The following is a 20,513-nucleotide window of genomic DNA, read 5'->3' as shown; positions in this document are numbered from 1 at the left end:
AGTACCTATTTTGCCTGTGAGCCAATCGGTTCTGGATCCCATCGATCCATCCCATCCGTCTCTCCTGTGTTCTTCGTCGGTCTCTCCTCTCTTCTTTGTCTCTCCTCTCTCGGTCCTGGAGTGCTGGCCGCCGCTGCAGGAGCGCCACCGCAAGCACCGCGGACGAGGTCGGCCGCGCCGGCATATGCGTCGCACCCAGCCGCCCACCCGCATGCCCACCGTGTCCCCTGCAGCGCTCGTCCCGACGGCGATGCTGCATGTTGCTATCGGAGAATTCGTTGATTGCGTCCATCGATGCGTTCACTGTTTTATATGCAAGCTCACTGCTCACACGCGCCAAGCAAAGCTCCCATGGCACTTGAACCGGTCTAAGAACGATGCTGGAAGCCATTGCTTTCGCCTCAGATTGGAAGACCAAGCACGGCCGAGCAGACGGCGGGAAGCAACCCAGCCCTCAACGGCGGTGCGGACCGCGCAGACAGTCTGAGCTTGCCGGGGACGACAACATCGAGGTGAGATGGGCCGGGCGGCGTGGGGAGAGGAGAGGAGCGCCGCGAATAGCACGGCAACGGCGGAGGCCGCTTAATTGATCGCTGCGCCTGATGCCGGCGACGGGAAGGAGGCCTGTCTTGCAGTGGAGTGCCTGGGAGCAGCGATGGGCGGCGGCGCTCCCGTTCCAGCCTGGAGCCGCGGTGGCCGTCAGCGCTCTGATCCTGCAACTCCGTCCATGCGCCACTCCTGAGAGAGGAGACCGAGAGAAAGAGAGGGCAACAAAAGATGGGACGGATCGATTGGATCAATCGAACCGATTGGGTAAGGGGTAAAACGGGTACTTCAGATGCTACGTAAAATGAAAACAATATAGAAAATACATGAAATCAAGAAAAGAAACCAAATCCCTTATTTTGAAAGAATTCGCAGGCTCAGTATTACATTTCGAAAGGTTTGCGAATGTAATGTCAAAGCAAGTGAGGCGCATAGGACGTGAAATATCGAAAGTTCTCGTCCAAAGCCAGAAAAATAGTATTGGATCAAGTGAACCGTTTTGTGTCATGAACTGGGCCGACGGATGGGCTCTTTTTCCTCGAGTTCCACACGACAGGGGATGATGGCCTGAGGCGTCTTTTTTATTTTTATATTTTTCAAAAATATTTTTTACAGAAATATATTTTCCATTTCACAATTTACAGTTTTGTACCCCTACCGCCCGGCAGGGGGGCGGCAAGGGGCCTGCCGCCCGGCTGGAGGGCGGCAGGGGCATATATGTAAATAAAAAAATTTATTTGCGCGGAGGCCTTTGGCGGGAGTCTGCCGCCCCCCCTGCCGCCACTCCACTGGGCGGGAGGGGGCCTGCCGCCCGGCAGGGGGCGGCAGGCTCCCCCACACTGTATAAAGGCTTCTCTCCCCCTCCCCCTCATTTGGTTCCCACGACATCCAGAGAGCGGGAGGGAGAGAGGAGGGGTGAGGGAGGGAGTTGTAACGGCGAAGCCCTGCCAGATTTTGAATCGTAATCGCAGGTAATAAATATTTCTCAACTAAATTTTTTGTATGTTTAATTCTATAAATAGTGTATGCAGCAGTAATGATATTTTAGCGATTTAGGTAATGTTTTTAATATAATTTAGGTAGAATTAAGATTAGTTTTTAGAAAAACCAATTAGGTTTACCAACCAATTTTGTGGTATTGATTAGTTGTTTAATACAAAAAAAAATTTCGAGAAATAGTCAAAAATTGTAGAAAATGCTAGAAAAGTATATGAAACATTCAGATAAATTGTAGGAAATGCAGAAAAATTTAGAAAATATTAGAAAAATATATTTATTAAAATATATTGTAAAAAATTGTAGGAAATGCAAGAAAATGTTAGAAACGTTTATGAAAATGTAAGATAAATTGTAGAAAATGCAAAAAAAATTAAAAAATGTTAGAAAAATATATTTATTAAAATATATTGTACAAAAACTGTAGGAAATGCAAGAAAATGTTATAAAAGTTTATGAAAATTTAAGATAAATTGTAGAAAAATGCAGAAGAATTGTAGAAAATGCAGAAAACTTATATTTTTTTGTGTTAAGTATGCCCGAAGATACGCCAGCTCTACTTGACGGAGTCATAGACTCGTCGCACCGGTCCTTCCTTGCAGTGGTTCAGCGCGTGAAACTTAACGTGCTGCATCCACGTCCACCAGCGGAGTTTGTTCCTATTGACCCACGATGGGTGCCCAGGTGATATGTCGTCGGATTATGTTTCTAAGAATACGTTTGTTTCGTATACGTTTCGTACATAATGTACTTACCTTTGATCATTCTATTTTTCAGGTTGAGTGAGGCTAGTCTTCTTACTATAGGTCGTCTTGCTGAGAGTGGTTCAGTAAAACTGGACATGTCCCTACTGACGGCTCTGGTTGATAGATGGAGGCCTGATACAAACACCTTCCACCTCCCTTGTGGGGAGATGACACCGACCCTACAGGACGTTGCAATGCTGCTGGGTCTTCCTATCAGTGGGGATGCCGTAGGGCCTCGCGTCGTCCCGCCTACGTGGTTGGACGATCTAGAAGAGTGTTTTGTAAATATTGACATCGCGATTGATGTAGAAGAGCACCCAAAAGCAACAGGGCCTGCCAAGGCATGGATCCTGCAGTTCCAGGTACATACCTTGTTTTGTTACGATTAATGTTAGAGTTATGCTTTTGACTAGTGCAGTTATGGTTTTATTTTATAATTGATCTTGAACTCATAAATGTTCATCTTTTCTATGCAGCCCGACAATTTGGCACATGATGCTGATGATGATAGCGTCACTCGATCTCTTGAGGTATAACTGTTGTGGTTGTTTGGATACATAATGTTCAACAACTCATAATGCCTCAATACAGTTGGGGTTCAGCGGTACTTGCAGCCACGTATCGTGGCCTCTGCAAGGCATCGATGCAAAATAAGCACAATGCAATTCTTACAGGATGTCCGATTCTGCTACTGTAACACCCTAGGTGTCTGCACAGTAATTAAAAAGGAGTCTGCACAGTAATTGTGTATATTTGCTATGCATCATGTGCTTGAATTACTTAAAAATGATCTTTTTGTAATTATGAAAGGTTATATGTGTAATTATGATTTTATGCATGGTCCTTTATATAGTTACTTCTGAATATAGCTTTTGTGGAGGGTGTTTTTGTAAAATTTTAGTGCATTTAATGCATGGCACCAAAATTTACTTTTAAGTCTAGGTTTGAAGTGAATTTGCTTTGAAAAAGACAAAATTCCTAGAATTCAAAATCCCTTCAATGTTTTTAATTTTAACTCTTGAATCTTTGGTCAAATAAATTTTTGCACAACATCAAAGTTGTAGATCTTGAAAAATTGAACAACTTTCATGTTGGGCACTTTTCCATTTAAGCTTTGGTTTAAAAGTTATCGCTGGTTTACAGATTAGTCCCTGGAATTTTTGGAAATTTCAAAACCGCCCTTTTCTTCCACCTCCACCCCCCCTGCTCTGTTCTCGCCGCCGTCCACCGACAGCGCCGCCCGCTGGCGCCGTGGAGCGCTTTCCCGGCCATCTCGGCCATTACTTCTCCTCGCGCTGGCACCCACGCGTCGCGCTGCTCCTCTTCCCCCTCCTGTTGCCTCGCGCTGGAGCCTCCCGGCCGTGCCACGCGCGCCACCGAGTCCAGAAGCGCCCGCGCCGCCTCCACCTCGCCGTCGCGGTGGAGAGCCCGCTGCAGTGGCCGCCGCCCTCTTCTAGTGAGCGCCCGACCACTACAAGAGCCCCAGAAACCTATTCCTCTTTCTCTTTTGCTTTCCCGTCGCTCCCCCACCGCAGAACACCGCCGCCGCCCCGCTTGAACGCCGGCGAGCTCACCCCGCCGCGGAGCCGCCACCACAGAACCGCTCCACCCCAATAGCCCCCGCCATTAGCCGCGCCTCGTCCTAGCGCAGCTCCCAGACCGCTTTCCCTCGCCCAACCCTCACCGGAGCACCCTCGCCGTCGGTCGCCTCTGCCGTCGACCCGCCTTGCTCCGTCGAGCCGCCGCCTCCGAGCCCCTCCCCGCACCCCAAGACCACCCAGTAGTGCGCCTTGAACCCGTGAAGCTCACACACCCCTCTACCCTCGCCGCCGGTGAGCCCCTCGCCGGGAAACCGCCGGTCAAACCCGCGCTCCCCCTCTGACCCGACCCGAGGACCTCGGGTTTGAAATTCCAGAGAACCCGGGGGGTTATTGGAATAGGCTTAGACTCAGATGAATAGTGCCTTAGGGACTGCTTTGTAATGTTTTTCAGTGAACTTTGAAATTCAATATCAATTCGTAGAAAATTCGTAAAATAGCAAATCTTGATGTTTTGGAATCCTCTTGAAGAGCTCTATGCAGTAGAATCATAATATGTTAGGCTTTAGTTGCAAGTTTTTGCTGTAGATTTTGATTTGTGTTACTAGTGCTTAAATATTAGTTGTTTTCATCTTTTTCTTAACTACTGTATAAAGCCATGTCTTGCAGTGAAACTTTTATGGTAATTTACTCTTGTAACACTTGTTTTTCTATAAAAATTTCGTGATCAGTTCTTTGGTGTAGCTTTTTATTTGATTTAATCATTGTTTAATAGACTTTAATTGTGGTAAATAGTTTCTTTTCGTAATAAATCATGAAAATATTTATGCATGTTCTTCTTAAGTAGTTTAGCTTGTCCAGGAAGTTTGAGCCTCAGTTCATGGCCAGATCAGGAGCTAAAAATGAATCTTGCTAATCTTATTTCTGTATTATTTATTTTCTCAGAATTAATTCTGTGTAGATAAAATCATGAAAAATTCACAGTTTCTAGTTCATTTCTGTGTAGATCTCCTGTTAAATTTTGAGCTTCTACTTTGCTCTAGTTTGACCTGTATAATTCAAGCTTGATCTAGGTGTTATCTGAACGAATGAATTTTTGTGATTAAATGGCTACATGTCTTGGCATGATTTTTTATAGGATAAATTAATCTGTTCATGTTTTGTTTAGGCTATTTTTTGCTACTTTTATTACTGTTTGTTATTTTGAGTTACTTATTTATTAGCAAACATGGGATTTATTGCTATAGGAACCCACCCCCCACTTGTTTGTGAAGTTAGTCAACTTCTTTTGTGCTGTTGATCATGATGCCTTGTGTAGTTAAATTTGTTATTTAACTACTCTATAAACGATTGCCCAGGTATGTTTATAATGTTGTTCTTGCATTTCATATAGACACGACTGCCTTATCGGACGGGACGTACGAGCTGATTCCGGAATCTGACGGAGGTGATCTCGAAGCTCAAGTAAACACTGCTAAACTAACTGAAGCCCCGGACCAAAGTTCGGAAGAGCCTAGAGCTGAAATAGTTAGCAACTACCGAGAAGGCAAGCCCCGGACATAACCTATATTTCAAATTATTATCATATACCGTTATTATTTGCTTATGCATTTACAGTTCTTAGGAGTTGAATTGAAAACCCTAGATGCATGATCCTAGGAACCCATGTACTGAATACTAGACTTGAGTTCGACTACTTGATAAGCTTATAGGACCGGTAAAAGTCGAGTGATTGCCTGTCACTCGCGAGCCTTATAGGAATTATTTGTTTACCTTCTGTTATCAATATAAGGACGACGGACAGGGTTGTGATCGATATCATGACTATGTGAGACCCCGTCTGTGTTGATGAACTTGCTAAGGTCGCGGTGTGTGGTAGTGCTGGTTAAGTTTTTGAAAGTACTAGTCACATGCCGTAAATATGGTACGCGGCAAGCCTAGTAGCCGATTGAACTGGGGAGTGGATATACCTCCCACTCTCTCTTAGGGATAGATTTTATTTTATATTGCGCAACACTACGACTTCTAGGGATAAGGTTCGGCCTTGGAGCCCTGTAGTCGGGGAGAGTGGCACTATCCACAAGCCGGAAAGAAAGATCAACGGTTGTTTGGGAATGACCCGACGGTGTTCCAAACGTGTGTGCTAGGTTTATCCTTGCAAGGTTGAATTTCGATTCAGAATCGTCCGCCTCTCACGATGAAATGAGACTGCTTGATCTCTTTGCCACACAGAGTAAGAAGAGCAACAATACTTTAATCAATCTTGATGTTTGTTTAGATTTCTACCATGATTGGATAGTAGTTGCTTACATAGAATGATTAATCAATTAGAATCTTGAAAGCTAAAACTTGAAAGTAAGGACATACTCTTTATTGCTTTTCAGCAAAAGGAAAACCAGAGCCTCACAAAACCTTGCATAGTCTAGTTAAAGTGGACTACTTATACCCGTTGGCGGTTAAGTCTTGCTGAGTATTAGAATACTCAGCCTTACTGTTGAAACCGTTTTTCAGGTATGAGTTTTGAGGATCAGATCGCTAGCTTGACCTATCCTTGCTCGTTGCCTCCTGGCTGGTCCGTAGAGTGGGATACATCTGCGACCGGCAATGACTATGACGAGTGATACCATGCTTGGGCTAGCCTGGTGTCCTTTTGCGACGTGTTGTAGCCGTCGTGTTTTATCTTCCGCTGTTTTAAACTCTGAACTTGTAGTGGTGGCTTGTATAACTGCTTTGCTACGTTTGGTCTTGTATTAATGTTTTAGAACCAGTTTGTAATAATTTTTATGCCTGTGATGTAAAAATTGTGGTTGTAATATCTCTGGACTCGCCTTCGTGCGGGGTATGCTTGTTCGATCCGAGAACCAGTGGTTGTATCGGGACGTTACCCGACAGACCAAGAATTGTTCCGTTTGAAGTGCGTTTGAGCTGATGTTGCCTTTATGGTGATGGCCTGCGCACTTGAGTCGGGATAATTTAGGCGGTTCTGCCACAGCTACAGCTTTGGTCGTACGAGAGGATAGCAATTGGTCGCCCGCTTGTCAACCACTCACCGTATGAGCTGGATATGTACGGTGACACCGAGGACGATAGGCCCACCATGGGGACTCTCTGGTACGCTCGTCAGGTACGGAAATGACTCTCTGGTACCCTACGGCGACAGCAGAAGGAATGCAAGGTAAATACCTAATTCGTAGGGCGAATCTATCATGTTCTTATTTATATGAATATTTTAAATAATTTGAACGGTTTACAGAATCGCACCACCAGCTTCCTGATATGGGTCATTCATCGTATCCACCACCAATAGGTACTTATGATGAATATGTACCCAAATATATGACTTATAAGACGATGATTAAGATATCTTAATTGCTACTGTATAGGGCCCACACAGGATACCTTTGAGGCGAACTTCGAAGATTGGAGTCGGTTATTTTCTACACCTAACCCACAGGCCGATCCTACCTTCCAGACACCTGTGGTCATCGGACGTCCAGGTAGAGACGTAAGGCCTCCAGAGCGACACACCTACTCTACAGACCACGTCCACGCTCAGCGTAAAAGAGGTCGACATGGCCGGGGTGGCCGGGGTGGTTAGGAGGTGCTTCTAGCTGTTTCTTTATTTTTGTTATGGACATGTCATCATGTTATACTTATTTCATTCTCATGCATCACCTATTTCGTTCTCATTTGCGTATGTGTATGAATTGCTAGCTTATACTTTTCATATTCATGTACTTGACTAATGATTTTTATTTGTATCCATATCTAAAACCACATCTAATGGCCCACTGCTGCAATTTTGCGGGGGAGCCTGACCCCTGCCGCCACTCCACTGGGCGGCAGGGGGCCTGCCGCCCGACAGGGGGGCGGCAGGGGGCCTGCCGCCCGACAGGGGGGCGGCAGGCTCCCGCCAAGAGCCTCCACGCAAATAATTTTTTTTATTTACATATAAGTCCCTGCCGCCCTCCTGCCGGGCGGCAGGTCCCCTGCCGCCCCCCTGCCGGACGGTAGGGGTATAAAACTGTAAATTGTAAAATTGAAAATATATATCTGTAAAAAATATTTTTGAAAAATATAAAAATAAAAAAGACGCATGGCCTGAGGACGGCTGCGGCCCATGACGGCCTTTAGCGCGTGCTCGGCCCAATTATCGAACCGGCCCAAAGCCAACGAGTGAAGTATTCATATTTTGGCCAATCAATGCCGGTGCCTCTCCATCTCCCTGCTCAGTTTTTTTTTAATCGAATGTCTCTGAAGAGACTCCTGCTCAGTTTTTGCCAGTTCAGTTTCTAGGAGGGGAGCCATACGTTCCAACTTCCAAACCCTAACATTTTCCCAAAAAAAAAAAATCCAAACCCTAACACCGGCCACCGCTGGATTCAACCTTCGCAGCCTGACGACCCGACCGGCCTCGGCGCGATGGCGTCTCCGGCGGTGCTGTGGTGAGGCTTCTCCTTATCCGGACCATCCCCCGATTTCGGGGATCTGTGAGTCTGACGCTGCGGCTGCGCCCCTCGCGCGGGGCGGTCGCGGGGGATTCAGAGCGTGTGGCGGCCTCGTTTGCTGCCCGTGAGACGAATCAATCGCCAAAAGGTAATCAATTAGCTGCAGGGGAAGAGAAAGGGAGATGCCGCCGGCGCGATCTGCGAAGCGTGCCAGCGCGGAGAGCCTCTCCGGCGACCGGCTGAGCGCGCTGCCCGACGGCGTCCTCCACACCATCCTGTCCTTCCTCCCGGCTCCGGAGGCGGTGCGGACCAGCGCGCTGTCGCGGCGGTGGAGGCACCTCTGGCGCACCGCGCCCTGTATCAAAATCGACATGCGGGAGTTTGGGATCACCCTCGTGACCTCCGGCGGCGACTTGAGCGAGAAATGGCGCAAGTTTGAGGACTTCACCACCAGCCTGCTCTTGTTCCGCAGTGGAACCATATCGCTGGATAGGTTCCGGTTAGATGCTAGGCCCCATTGCCTTCGTGTTGTGGATCGATGGGTTCGCCGTGGCCTCATGTACTGCCCCCAAGTGCTCGAGGTTCTGATGTGGGGTACCTCTGGGGGTGTCTTCCGGTTTCCTCATCTGGGAGCCAGTTCCTGCAGGCTTAAAAGGTTGCATCTTCATGGAGTACACCTTGACAGTGATTTCGCAGAGCAAATCCAATCCGGGTGCCTCATGCTGGAAGAGCTAGAGCTCAAGATTTGCACCCTCGGATTTCAGGAAATTACTTCACGCTCGCTCAAGAGGCTGATTATTGACACCACCTTGCGCAATTTAACCGGAGGTCATTTTGTTATCACAGCTCCCTGTCTTCTATATCTACGAATAAGGGATTTATTTGGATGCTATCCCAACGGCATTTTCGTACACGTAACAGATTCTCTTGTCAAAGCAATCATTTCTTTGAGTGACCAAGGTAAAACATTTTCATTGGGAAATCAGCGCAGACTTCTTGTTGACCTGTGCAATGTGCCAAATTTAGAGTTGGGAGGTTTCCAGACAAAGGTGAGCCTCAGATACATGTTTCATGTATGTTCATTTATGTTGCAATTGGTTACTCTCTTTTATTTCTGAAAACTGCCTACCCATCTAACACATGGGCAATCGATGGAGTTTCTATCCTGAGTTCTTTCATCAAGGAACTAATTATTTGCCAATTACCAGATTAGCTTACATGACTAGAAAGTATTACACTTTTTGCTGCCAGTTAGTTGTTTGTGATATAATGATTATCTCAATATATATCTGGATTGGTTTTGTATCTATTTCAGGCAATGCTCATCGGGGAATTGGATAAATTCCCAATATTCCGTAATATGCAAACTCTAAAACTTATAGATTGTTTCCATGACAACCATGATCTGTATGACAAATTGGAAGCTCTTGGAACCTTTCTCCAGAATGCTCCTTGTTTGAAGAAGCTTACTCTGCAGGGTTGTATGGTACTTGACTACTTACTTATCTCTGTTCGATGTATTTCTTTCATCATGACTTGCTTAACTATTTTACATGAATCTTGTATTATTGCCATTAGTTTGAGGTGGATTTTGGGATGGAGGGGCAGATTGTGAGGAAAAGCATAAGTCTCCCACACGAGGGTAGAAAGATTTTCCAGTGCCCGAAGATGAAGTCTGTCGAAGTCATCTATGAAGGTGACCATGACAACCAGCTACTCGAACTTCTGTGGGGCATTGGGAGGATCCTACCAAATGTCACAGTCACAGTCACCAATATTGACTGTGCGGTCATTAATTTTGACTCACCTTAATGCTCGTAGATTATCTTGAAACCTTTTGTGTCCATTGCTATATTTCATTGTGCAAGTTATAAAGACAAATTGTTCATCTGCGTCTTTATGATTTGCAGTGTACCTTTTGCTTAACTTGATGTTACTGCATTCCATGTGATATAATTCCCAAATGGTGTGATGGTCACCTCTTGCTTAACTGACAGAAGAACCTAATGTGCTCTTCTCTTAACAATACATGTTTTCTGTCCAATGCATTTCAGCAAGATTATATTATTATCATTTGCATCAGCAACGGGTTAACTCCTCAATTTGAGGCCGCTACATAACAGTGTGAAACAATTGCGAAAATCAAATGTTGTAGGGCTGCTGATCATAATGCTAGGTTCGCTTCTGCTAATATATTGATTATTTGCAGTCCGGATAGACATTTGTCTATCATTTTCCTTTTGCACTTGAGAATTCAAGATGTATGTATCCCAGCGATGTGACTCTTTTGGATGCAAACCTGGCATCGGGCTTGGGCTGTTTAGCTGCTGTCGAAATGAAGCAACGAGAACAAGGTATATCAACCAGATTATTGTTTGCATCATGCCAGCATGATAACTGTATCAAGCTTCTCGTGTGTGCTCGTACCATATACGTGACATGCTAATGTCATCAGGTTTGCTGCTGCTAGCAGCTAGCACATGCTGATGTCGTCGCTGATTATTTTGCACAATATGGAGAAATATCTTCAACACAATTGTTCCAATAGTGCTACAAGCATCAGAGCATGCATATGAATTTTCTGGAGAATTCCAAATGTGACGATGTCAATTTGAGCCCATTCCCGGACTCCCGGTCAACGTCGAAGTTCTCACTCATCGTTAACCTCACCTGACTACATGAGGGAGGCGAGCTAGCTAGCAGCTGAGTAGCAATCCCTAGGGAGTGGGAATAATTAACTGAAAACTGAACCTGAATATCCGAAATTTAACCGAAATCGAAACATTCAGTCCTAAATTCGGTTATTGCAACTAATTGAATTTTAACTCGGTTAATTCAGTTCTGGATCTCGATTAACCAAATCAACCGGAAGGACCGAAATATACAAAAAGAAGCCCACTAAGACATATTGGCCCAGCCCAAACTACTCACCCACCCCGGAAAACCTAATCCCCAGTTCGTCCTCACTCCTCGCCGGTCACCTCCACTCCACCCCGTTAGCCCCTCCACGCCTGAACCCCCTCGCTCCGGGTGCTGCTGCGGTTGTAGCCTGAAGCTGCAGGTGAGATCCGGTGCCGCGTCTTCAGCGCGGGGAAGGGGAAGGCCTGCAATGCTCGAGCCCGCGCCCGGCCCCTTCGGTTCGCCGCGCTGAAGTCCGCGATGGAGGCCGCCACCAAGCGCGCCCGCGCGGGCCGCTGCTCGGCGCCCGACCGGCTGAGCGCCCTGCCGGACGAGCTCCTCCGCCACGTCCTCTCCTTCCTCCCTTCGCGGCAGGCCGTGCAGACCACCGTGCTGTCCAAGAGGTGGGTAGATCTTTGGCGTTGGGTGCCCGCCATCAACCTCGACATCAGGGATTTCCGAGACACCGACAGGAGCCTCGGCGACTGGGAAAAGATGAAGGATTTCACCAACAATCTGCTGATGCTACACAATGCCCCGCGCTTGGAGGCAATACGCCTAGGGTTATATATAATTAGTTTTCGGTCTTATCCGGGTCCAGGTCCAGGTCCAGTTGTGGATAGATGGGTTAGGCGTGTCATCAAGCACCATCCTTTGGTACTGGATATCTTTGTCTGCAGAAGCTTTACGCACATCTTCCAGATTCCCCTTATTGGCTCCGCTTTTTGTCGCCTCAAAACGCTGAAGCTTCAGGGTGTCTCTTTGGATAATTGTTTCACCGATCGGCTCAATTCTGGGTGCCCAGTCCTGGAAGATTTGGTTCTCAATTATTGTCGCAATGAATTTGATGCCATTCAATCTGACACACTGAAGAACTTGGTGGTTGAGACTTGTTCGAGTCGCATTGCAGATGTATTGGTCATCAGGGCTCCTTGTCTCACTTCCCTCTCCCTGAATTTTCCTTATATCCGCTATAGAAATGGTCTTTCATTAGAGGCAGGAAATTCCCTTGTGATGGCATCAATTTCTGTAGAAAGTGATGGATCATCTCAAAGTTATCAGACAATGATTCTGGGAAACCTATGGAATGTGACAAGCTTGGACTTGAAGGGTTTTGGTGCAATGGTATGCCTTCCATGCTAGCAGATGGTTTCTGTTCCATGCATATATATTAAGGGATCATTTTAAGATTTGCCATGGACATATGCAGTCTGTGGGAGACCTATTGAACTGGAATTATGGATCATTGACTCATTTTTGTTTCTGTTTCTGTCTTCCAGGCATTCCTTGATAAGGAATTAGATAAATTCCCAATATTTGACAACTTGAGAACCTTGTCCCTCAGCTGGTGTTTTCTCAGTGAACATGATGTGCACACATTCAAGGCCCTTGGAAGATTTCTGCAGAAGTCTCCTAATCTGGAGAAGCTTAGTTTGCAGGATTTCTGGGTAGGAGTGCTTACCATTTTTACTTTTATCTATTATTCTACTTTGAGTTTGTGGCTCCTAATGACCTGCATCAAATTCTCACTCAGTTTTGTACTACTGAAAGTATTATGAAGGTACTGAAAGGAAGGTGATTAGGAACAATGAGCCCAGACTTAAAACAGTATGCCTTAATTTCTTTGATGGAGATAGGGATACCTTTTATATCCATTTATTGTGGTTTGCCATCTGATCTTTTGTTTGGCGCTGTATTGGTTTTAGGTTTATGTTGCTTGCGTTTTCCCCCTCAACACAAGCACACTGCGCACTATAACTGCATTATAGCTTGTTTTTGAATATAAAACGTTTTACCACTCAGCTCTAATTTAAATCTCCTCTCTTCTCTGATGAAAAACCATCTCACCTGATGCTAATGATGACCTTTTTGTCAAGAATGTTGCGACTACTCCATATGTTCATTTGCTCCTTGCTGTGCCATTCAAGTTATATGTATCACCTGTGATCCAGGATTGCAAAAAATCGGTGGGAACTGGTTCCTGCCAGTTATCATTACTGCTGAAGTGCAGAACCAGTTGCAGCAGAAGTTGAGTATTGTCATTTGAGTTGAGATTTTTTTCACATGACTTGAGTACTTAAAGAAATATGTTTCCTGGATTAAAAAGACTGTAAAAAATCAATACAAGATTTGAAGATAATCCATATATTTGGAAATCTTGGCCTCTTATTCACTATACAAAAAATGGGAATATGCATCATGGCCCTGCTGTGATCAGGGGCAAATCTAGGGCCGAGATGGTGGTGGCACCTCTTCACTATACTACTGACAACATATACAATTCTATATGGTCGATATGAGGCAATTTACTAACTGGTTTTTATTCACCGTGGTACTTTTGCACCACTCTAAGATAACCATAGGTTTTGAGTGGTGATGTCCAGTTTAAATTTCACCTTTTATGTAGGCTAGGGGTCTTCCCTGCTTGCTCAAGAAATAAAACATTTTATTAAATTACAAAATTAGTCGATGGTTGACTCTCTTCATCTGTCCCAACTGCAAAGGAACCATACAGATAAGCAGATAAATACTGTCACCAGATTGTTTATGTTTCCTGGGCAAATAAATTAGTTTCACTGGAAATGTCACCAGATTTGGAAATACTGTCAATTTGTCCTATTGTTTCCTTCCAATGTTTACAAGTCGTCCGACTAATCGCGATTAGTCGCGATTAGTCGATCTTATCGGTCCCTGGCGTCCGATAAGGGCAACCGACGCGATTTGTTCGATCAAAACTCTGGTCGTCCGATTAGTCGAAGACTAATCGTGATTAATCGTCCGACTTGGACATGGACGACTAGGTTCCAGGGCTGGCTGATTTGTGGGCTGATTTCCTGGGACATGGGCTGGTAGTATGGGCTGTAGTATGGGCTTTTAGGGTTGGAACATGGAATTCTGGACAGTGCAGAGAACAACTCTCACAAGTAAGTCAGCAGCTAAACACTAATGTAGTCATATGCTTGATTTATTGTACAGACAATATAGTATATATAGGTGTATATATATAGTCGTATAGGTCCTGATATGCAAGACGATTATATGGACGACTAGGATCGACTAGTCTCGACTAATCGGTCTGGTCGACGACTAATCGCGATTAGTCACCTAGTCGGTCCCATGGCGACTAGGTTCGACTAGACGATTTGTAAACATTGTTTCCTTCTAGGTTAGATTTCTTTGGCTTAATTTTTCGATTGTTGAGACTGATTGACATTGGTTTCTGTCACTCATTTGTTCCTAAACTTTTAAGGTGGTAACCCCAGCAACATGTGCTTTCGATAAAGTGGTGCCAATCCTTTGGTCTTATTGTGCCGCACTTGTTAGCCCTGATGTCTGAAAGTGTTGCAAGTCCTGCTTATTTGTTTCCAGTAATTTGATAAGCAGGGTAACTTATTAGAGGATGATGACATGATGTTGCTCACATGGGGCATGTGTCTCTTCTACTGTGCTAGCTGCTTAGTTTGTGCAACTACAACTGAATAAAACGTATATGTTTTATCATTTTACCTGATATTCTTCATATAGGTAATCGCTGTTGCTGATTTAACGAATTGTGTCTTGATTTCAGGTGAGGCCAGTTGTAGGACCAATTGAATTCCCCATGCTCAACAACCTGAGAACCTTATTTCTGGATGAATGCGATTTGCGTGATAACTTCAGGATATTGCGTCACCTTCTACGGAGGTCTCCTAATTTGGAAAAGCTCAGTGTACGGTGTTGCAAGGTATTTCATTTTGCTCTGGCCTCTGCAACTCTTGCTCAGTTCATCTTGCTATATGGGTAACTTACAAATCCTTTTTAATGGAAATAGCTCCCAGAAGGTTCTGTGGGAGGGAAAGGGAAGGCGAGAAAGACCCATCTCTGGTCCCGGAACCTGGTGCGCTTCCAGTGCCACAAGCTAAAATCTACTGAGATCATATACGAAAAGGGTGACAAAATCCAGGAACTGGTCTGTTTGTTGCTGGACATCTCAGAATGTGCACCAATGGATACTGTAACGCTTACCAAAGTATGAAGAAGAGAACAAGCTCTAGCTCGGCTCCAGGTGGTCTAGCTCTAGCTTGGTAACCTCTCCTTGTAATGCCTCTTTGGACAGAAGCAGCGCGGCATGCTGAACATGTTTTTATACTGTTTCCCGTTTGCCTAATTCAGACGCTCTTCCTACGCTGATACATATTTCTGTAAATCACGTGCACTGCATGCAATAGTTTCCAGAGTAGGGAAGACACAGTTGACAACAGGATCGGCCCTTTTCCCCCTTTCTGTCGTCTTTTTGGCATCGCTCTGTTGAAACACTAGAAATTCACGGCGTCTTTCGTATCTTGCAATGATTCTTCTATGATATCTTTTGCGGCATCGCTCTGTTCAAACACTAGAAATTCAGGGCGTCTTTCATATCTTGCAATGATTCTTCTATGATAGATGACCTTAGATATAACCCCCATACTGTTCGATTTTTAGTATGAATTTGGTGACTGATGAATAACTAAGATTTCAAGCAACTGAATCCGATTCAAACTTTCAGTGAATATTCACGTTTCAAAATCAAACTTCAGATGTTCACCTTTAAACGAGCGACGCGAATATTTGAAAGTAGCTGGGGACGGTACAGGAGTTGACATGTGCTGATGCGGAGGGTTGAGGATGTCTTTTTTTTTTCATTGGAATTTTTCACCTATGGAAAATATGTAGATCTAACGCAAACTGGATTTTCCCTCACGAATGCTGTATGCTCTCTCTCGGCCGCGGGGGGGGGGGGGGGGGGGGGTTAACTGTTGATAAGAGTTAAGAGGGGTGTGTACTGTGTGGTGTTGGGCTTTGGCATTTCCCTGTCTCTCGGTGGTCATGGCCGGAAGCGCAGGCCCATGATCCATCATCCAGATCCAGCGCTGCAAGAGTACCTTTTTCCGCCCGCTTGGGCGCCATTTCTCCTTCCTCCCATTGGCGTGTGCACCCCACAGGCATTCGGCAGGGCCACGCACGCTGCTGCTGAGCCCGCGATGGAGGCCGCCGCTAAGCGGGTCCGCGCGGGCGGCGGCTCGGCACCGACTGCCTCAGCGCCCTGCCGGACGAGCTCCTCCGCGGCGTCCTCTCCTTCCTCCCGACGCGGCAGGTCGTGCAGACGACCGTGCTGTCCAAGAGGTGGACGGATCTGTGGCGTTAGGTGCCCACCATCAACCTCAAGATCATTGATTTCGGAAGCCTACACGGCAGCACTGATGCGAATTGGGAGAAGATGAAGGACTTCACCACCGACCTGCTGATGATGCTTCACAACTCTGAGTGCCTGGACGGTGGACGCGTTCCGGTTATATTTCTGTTCAGCTGATGCCGATGCGCGCCGGCATGTCGACAGATGGATCCGACGTGCCACTGCCATCAAGTACCATCCTTTGGTGCTCTACATCCGTGACTGCTGTTGGCCGTTACAGTACCAATTCCCCCGTGTCGGCGGCACCTTGCATCGCCTCAGAAGGCTGGAGCTTCTTTTTTTTTCTTTCTTTCTGAAATTGGACCGTTCTTTTGCAGAGCTGCTCCATTCTGGTTGTCCAGTCCTAGAAGATTTGGTTCTCGTCGGATGTCATATTTCCTGGCATTCAATCCAATTCACTGAAGAACATCTCGGCAAATGTCTCAGTGAAGATGCAGATACGTTGATTATCAGGGCTCCTTGTCTTGCTTCCCTGCGCCTGTACTTCCCTTATCACGGTTATGGAAATGGTGTTTCGTTAGATATGAACCGGACTTTTTTTTTGCCGAGTGTCCGAAACACTTGGCAAAGCCTCTATTGCACTCGGCAAACTTTACATGGCGATAGTTCTGTCAACGAAGAAGTTTTTGCTGAGTATCTTTTTTCGGGCACTCGGTAAAACTTTTGGCGTGTGCCAGAATGCTCTCGGCAAAATAAAGTAGTGGGGGTGGGGGGGGGGGGACGTCAGTTACAGCGACTTTACACTTTACCGAGTGCCAGATGGAAAGGCACTCGGCACAAGTACAAGATCTACTTTGCTGTGTGTTGTTTACCTGGCACACGACAAAGATGGGAACTTTGCCGTGTATGTGCCTGCCTTCTAGCACGACAAACTCGACTACTTTTTCGAGTGCTTAGGCTTAAGCACTCATCAAAACCTATATATGCATTTTGATTGTCTTGACGAGATCTACGCAATGATTCTGTCCAATTGATAATTTGATAATATTGTCTTGATCGGTCTGATCGGTTTGTTCAGATTGTCCAGCAAATCTGAACTGTACTAATTTTAGATGTCAACATCAGGAATACTCGATAGGATTCTATGGGTATACAACAGGGGCTCATTTTGACGTGGTAACGGATCATGGTCTTAAATATTAGCGCAGCCTTCATCGGCGCGGCTGTAATATCATCGCGTGGTCTGTGGACCACGTAGGCCCGCAACAGAATTACTCGAACCGACCGTGGTTGCAAGAGCCTAATGCAAGAAATAGTGAAATACAGAATTACAAAGGGGATACGGCGGTCGAGTACAATGAGGAGGATAGGATAGGCAACACCCACCAACGGGGCTCTGAATGGTGTGTTCGAGGAGCAGCTGCAGCGAGAGGCGCCATGCCAGCCTCTGCGATGTCTGCAGTCTGCGTGGAGATCGATCGGTATCCTTCGTTGCGCTGGCCTATTCCCTTCCTCGCTCGATCTGCCTCCTGGGCGGAGGTCCACGTTTGCACAGAAGTGAACGTGAACGTCCTCGACGCTAGCACCAAGCCCAGCATCCTCATCAAGAACACGCAGCTCAAGCGTGCGGCCCTGGGAGATCTCCATCACGGAGCAGCGCGTCTACGATAGGTCGATTTATTTTGGCTCATGTAGGATTATTCATGTTGCTTGGATTTCTCCTCTTTCCGCTCCCTGCTCAGCGCTTGAAGATCTCAGCGAGGGAGCCTGGCAAGGCTTCAGTGGGACGGCGCGGAGCTGCGCTCGGGCGAGAGAGGCGAGTCGGAAAAGGATGCCATTAAGCGTCGAGCCTTCAATAATAAGATGTTTTTTATATAAAATTATCCTTTTAAGGTGATTTAGATCTTGTATTTGGCTTAGTCACCAGTATTGCCCAGTCAACTCCCCTTCTCTTGTTTAGTTATTTTTGTGTCTTGTTTTCGTCTAATCAAACTTGCGCTCTATCTGCAGTGCACCCGTTGGTTGTCTTGTTTAGTTGTTTTTGTGTCCAGTATAGTCCAGTCAACTCTCCTTCCCTTGTTTAGTTGTTTTTATGTTTAGTGTTTCGCACAGCACATACATGTGCGCATACTTAACCCTACATGTACATAAATCCTACCCATATGAGCATATTTTAGAGACTGAGCTAATATTTTTTTGAAATTGATGAAGTCACCATATGCGACTCGTACGTTGCCTACCACGAAAGTGTAATGTTGGTTAAATCCTAAAATAAATTTAGAAATATGCGAGCATCTATCCCTGCCAAGCTGAGAATTTAAATCCCAGTGTGTATGTTCCACCGCGAGATGTTTTTTACTAGCTGAGCTACTCTCAGTTAGTCTAAGATGATATATTTTTCGTGAACAATTAGGAAACCGACATGTGTACTAAAAGGCTAAGGGGTGTTTGAATGGGAGTGACTAAAATTAATCACCCCTCTTTTAATCATTTTAGTCACCTATTTCCCAAACAGGGATAGGGACTAAAATTTCTTTAGTCCATTAGTCATGTAGGGAGCTACTAAAAGTGACTAAAGTTTAGTCTCCTTCCTTGGACCATGTGCTAGATTTTATTTTTCTCTTCTCTCTCTTCTTTAGTCTCCTTTTAGTCTCTCTATTAAAAAAGGGTGACTAAAGTTTATCTTTTTTCCATAATCTTTCATCTAAGACGATATATTTTCCATGAACAATCAGGAAGCTGATATGTGGACTAAAAGACTCGGTTCATCTAAGACGATATGTTTTTCATGAACAATCAGGAATTCGATATGTGGACTAAGAGACTAAGGGGCGTTTGGATGGGGTGACTAAAATTAATCACTCTCTTTTAGTCACTTTTAGTCACCTATTTCTCAAACAAGGGTAACTAAAAGGAACTATAAAATTTCTTTAGTCCATTAATCATGTAGGGGGCTAATAAAAGTGACTAAAACTATCTCTTTCTTCCTTGGACCACGTGTCTGATTTTATCTGTCTCTCCTCTTTCTCTTCTTTATCACAAATCAGACGGTGTTTATTTTTCCACTGATGTGGAGTACGACGTCGTCCCTTCTCCTAACGCGTACGGCGAGCCCGTTCTTCATATGGAGTACGATGGACAGCTTGGGCTCCACGACGTGGCCCGGCACCACGTCGACGGCGAAGTTCCACAGCACGGCCGCCGCCGCGGTCTTCATCTGCACGAACACCATCTGCTTGCCGAGGCACGTCCGCGGCCCGGCGTTGAAGGAGAAGAACCTGTAGGGCGGCTCGTGCCGCAGCCTCCCTTCCGCGGTGAGCCACCTCTCGGGCCGGAACTCGGCGCAGTCCTTGCCCCACACGCCCTCCATCCTCGCCATGGAGTAGGTGAAGAACAGCACCTGGTCGCCTGCCTTGAGCTCCTTCCCGCTCGGCAGCACGTCGGCGGCGGCCGCGGTCTTGTGCTCGAACGGGATGGGCGGGTACAGCCTTAGGGACTCGCACAGGGAGGCGTGCAGGTACACCATGCTGTGGGTTTCGCTCGCGTCGAAGGTCACCATGCCACTGCTGCTGGAGGTGTCCACTGCGGAGCCAGGTGACGAAGAACCGCAGGCCGGTGAGCCCTCCGCAGATTTCGATGTTGTAGCCCGAGCCGGTGAGGACGCCTGTGGCCCAGTCGTGCAAGTTGCAGATCGACGGAGGCCGTGTGTCGGGCTCAGGTTTCGGCTTGTGCTCGCCATCTATCTGCAAACTGGATTCTGCATGAACTGCTCCCGTGTCCATCTCTTTAGCTAGTACACTGCAAACTCTGATTGTTTTTTGTCCTCCCTTCTTGTTGAATTGCGCTTGAATTGATCGATTGAAGAAAGACCGATATGGAAGGCTTAAAGGAAACATCAATTCTCTTGCATCAAATTAAATTTCAATTTTTAAGATGGAAGAAAATAGGTGTGTAATGAATTATTTTTTTATTCATCTAATCAGTGATGTCATGGTAGTCATCTCCAGCCCCTATTTATTTGTAGAGAGGGCTTGCTTTCTAGTCTTTTACCTCAAGTTGGCATGGAGTTCAACGCCGTAGATGAGGCGTGGATGTTTTGGATTAGCTATGGGGTCAAAAAGGATTTGAGGTGAGAAAAATGTACGCAAACAAAAGAAAGATAGATGGAAAAGTTAGGTCTTGCAGATAT

At 45.9% G+C, this 20,513-nt stretch overlaps 3 protein-coding genes across 5 annotated transcripts; 2 read left to right on the top strand and 1 right to left on the bottom strand.

Annotated features, from left to right (window-relative positions):
• Positions 1–8,077: 8,077 nt before the first annotated feature.
• On the top strand, positions 8,078–10,270 carry LOC120682712 (MEIOTIC F-BOX protein MOF-like). Of its 2 annotated transcripts, none has more exons than XM_039964711.1 (3): positions 8,078–9,323; positions 9,590–9,751; positions 9,853–10,270. In XM_039964711.1, the coding sequence occupies exons 1-3, from the start codon at positions 8,457–8,459 to the stop codon at positions 10,084–10,086; spliced, it is 1,263 nt and encodes a 420-aa protein (XP_039820645.1). In that variant the 5' UTR covers positions 8,078–8,456; the 3' UTR covers positions 10,087–10,270. The 2 variants fall into 2 exon arrangements, with proteins under 2 accessions (XP_039820645.1, XP_039820644.1); XM_039964710.1 differs by having other exon boundaries at positions 8,080–9,323; positions 9,590–9,760.
• A 969-nt stretch (positions 10,271–11,239) lies between these two features.
• LOC120681835 (MEIOTIC F-BOX protein MOF-like) lies at positions 11,240–15,430 on the top strand. 2 transcript variants are annotated; one of them, XM_039963473.1, is made up of 4 exons: positions 11,243–12,297; positions 12,453–12,620; positions 14,741–14,896; positions 14,984–15,430. In XM_039963473.1, the coding sequence occupies exons 1-4, from the start codon at positions 11,434–11,436 to the stop codon at positions 15,185–15,187; spliced, it is 1,392 nt and encodes a 463-aa protein (XP_039819407.1). In that variant the 5' UTR covers positions 11,243–11,433; the 3' UTR covers positions 15,188–15,430. The 2 variants fall into 2 exon arrangements, with proteins under 2 accessions (XP_039819408.1, XP_039819407.1); XM_039963474.1 differs by lacking the exons at positions 14,741–14,896; positions 14,984–15,430 and adding an exon at positions 12,724–13,118 and having other exon boundaries at positions 11,240–12,297.
• Positions 15,431–19,367: 3,937 nt separating this feature from the next.
• On the bottom strand, positions 19,368–19,883 carry LOC120681144 (noroxomaritidine synthase 3-like). The gene has a single exon (XM_039962677.1). The coding sequence runs from the start codon at positions 19,881–19,883 to the stop codon at positions 19,368–19,370; it is 516 nt and encodes a 171-aa protein (XP_039818611.1).
• Between the last annotated feature and the right edge of the window lie 630 nt (positions 19,884–20,513).

Source organism: Panicum virgatum, chromosome 7N (assembly GCF_016808335.1).
Source record: "Panicum virgatum strain AP13 chromosome 7N, P.virgatum_v5, whole genome shotgun sequence".
Lineage (NCBI taxonomy): Eukaryota > Viridiplantae > Streptophyta > Magnoliopsida > Poales > Poaceae > Panicum > Panicum virgatum.
The sequence above is the reverse complement of the archived record's forward strand: the minus strand, read 5'-3'. Positions and strand labels throughout refer to the sequence as shown.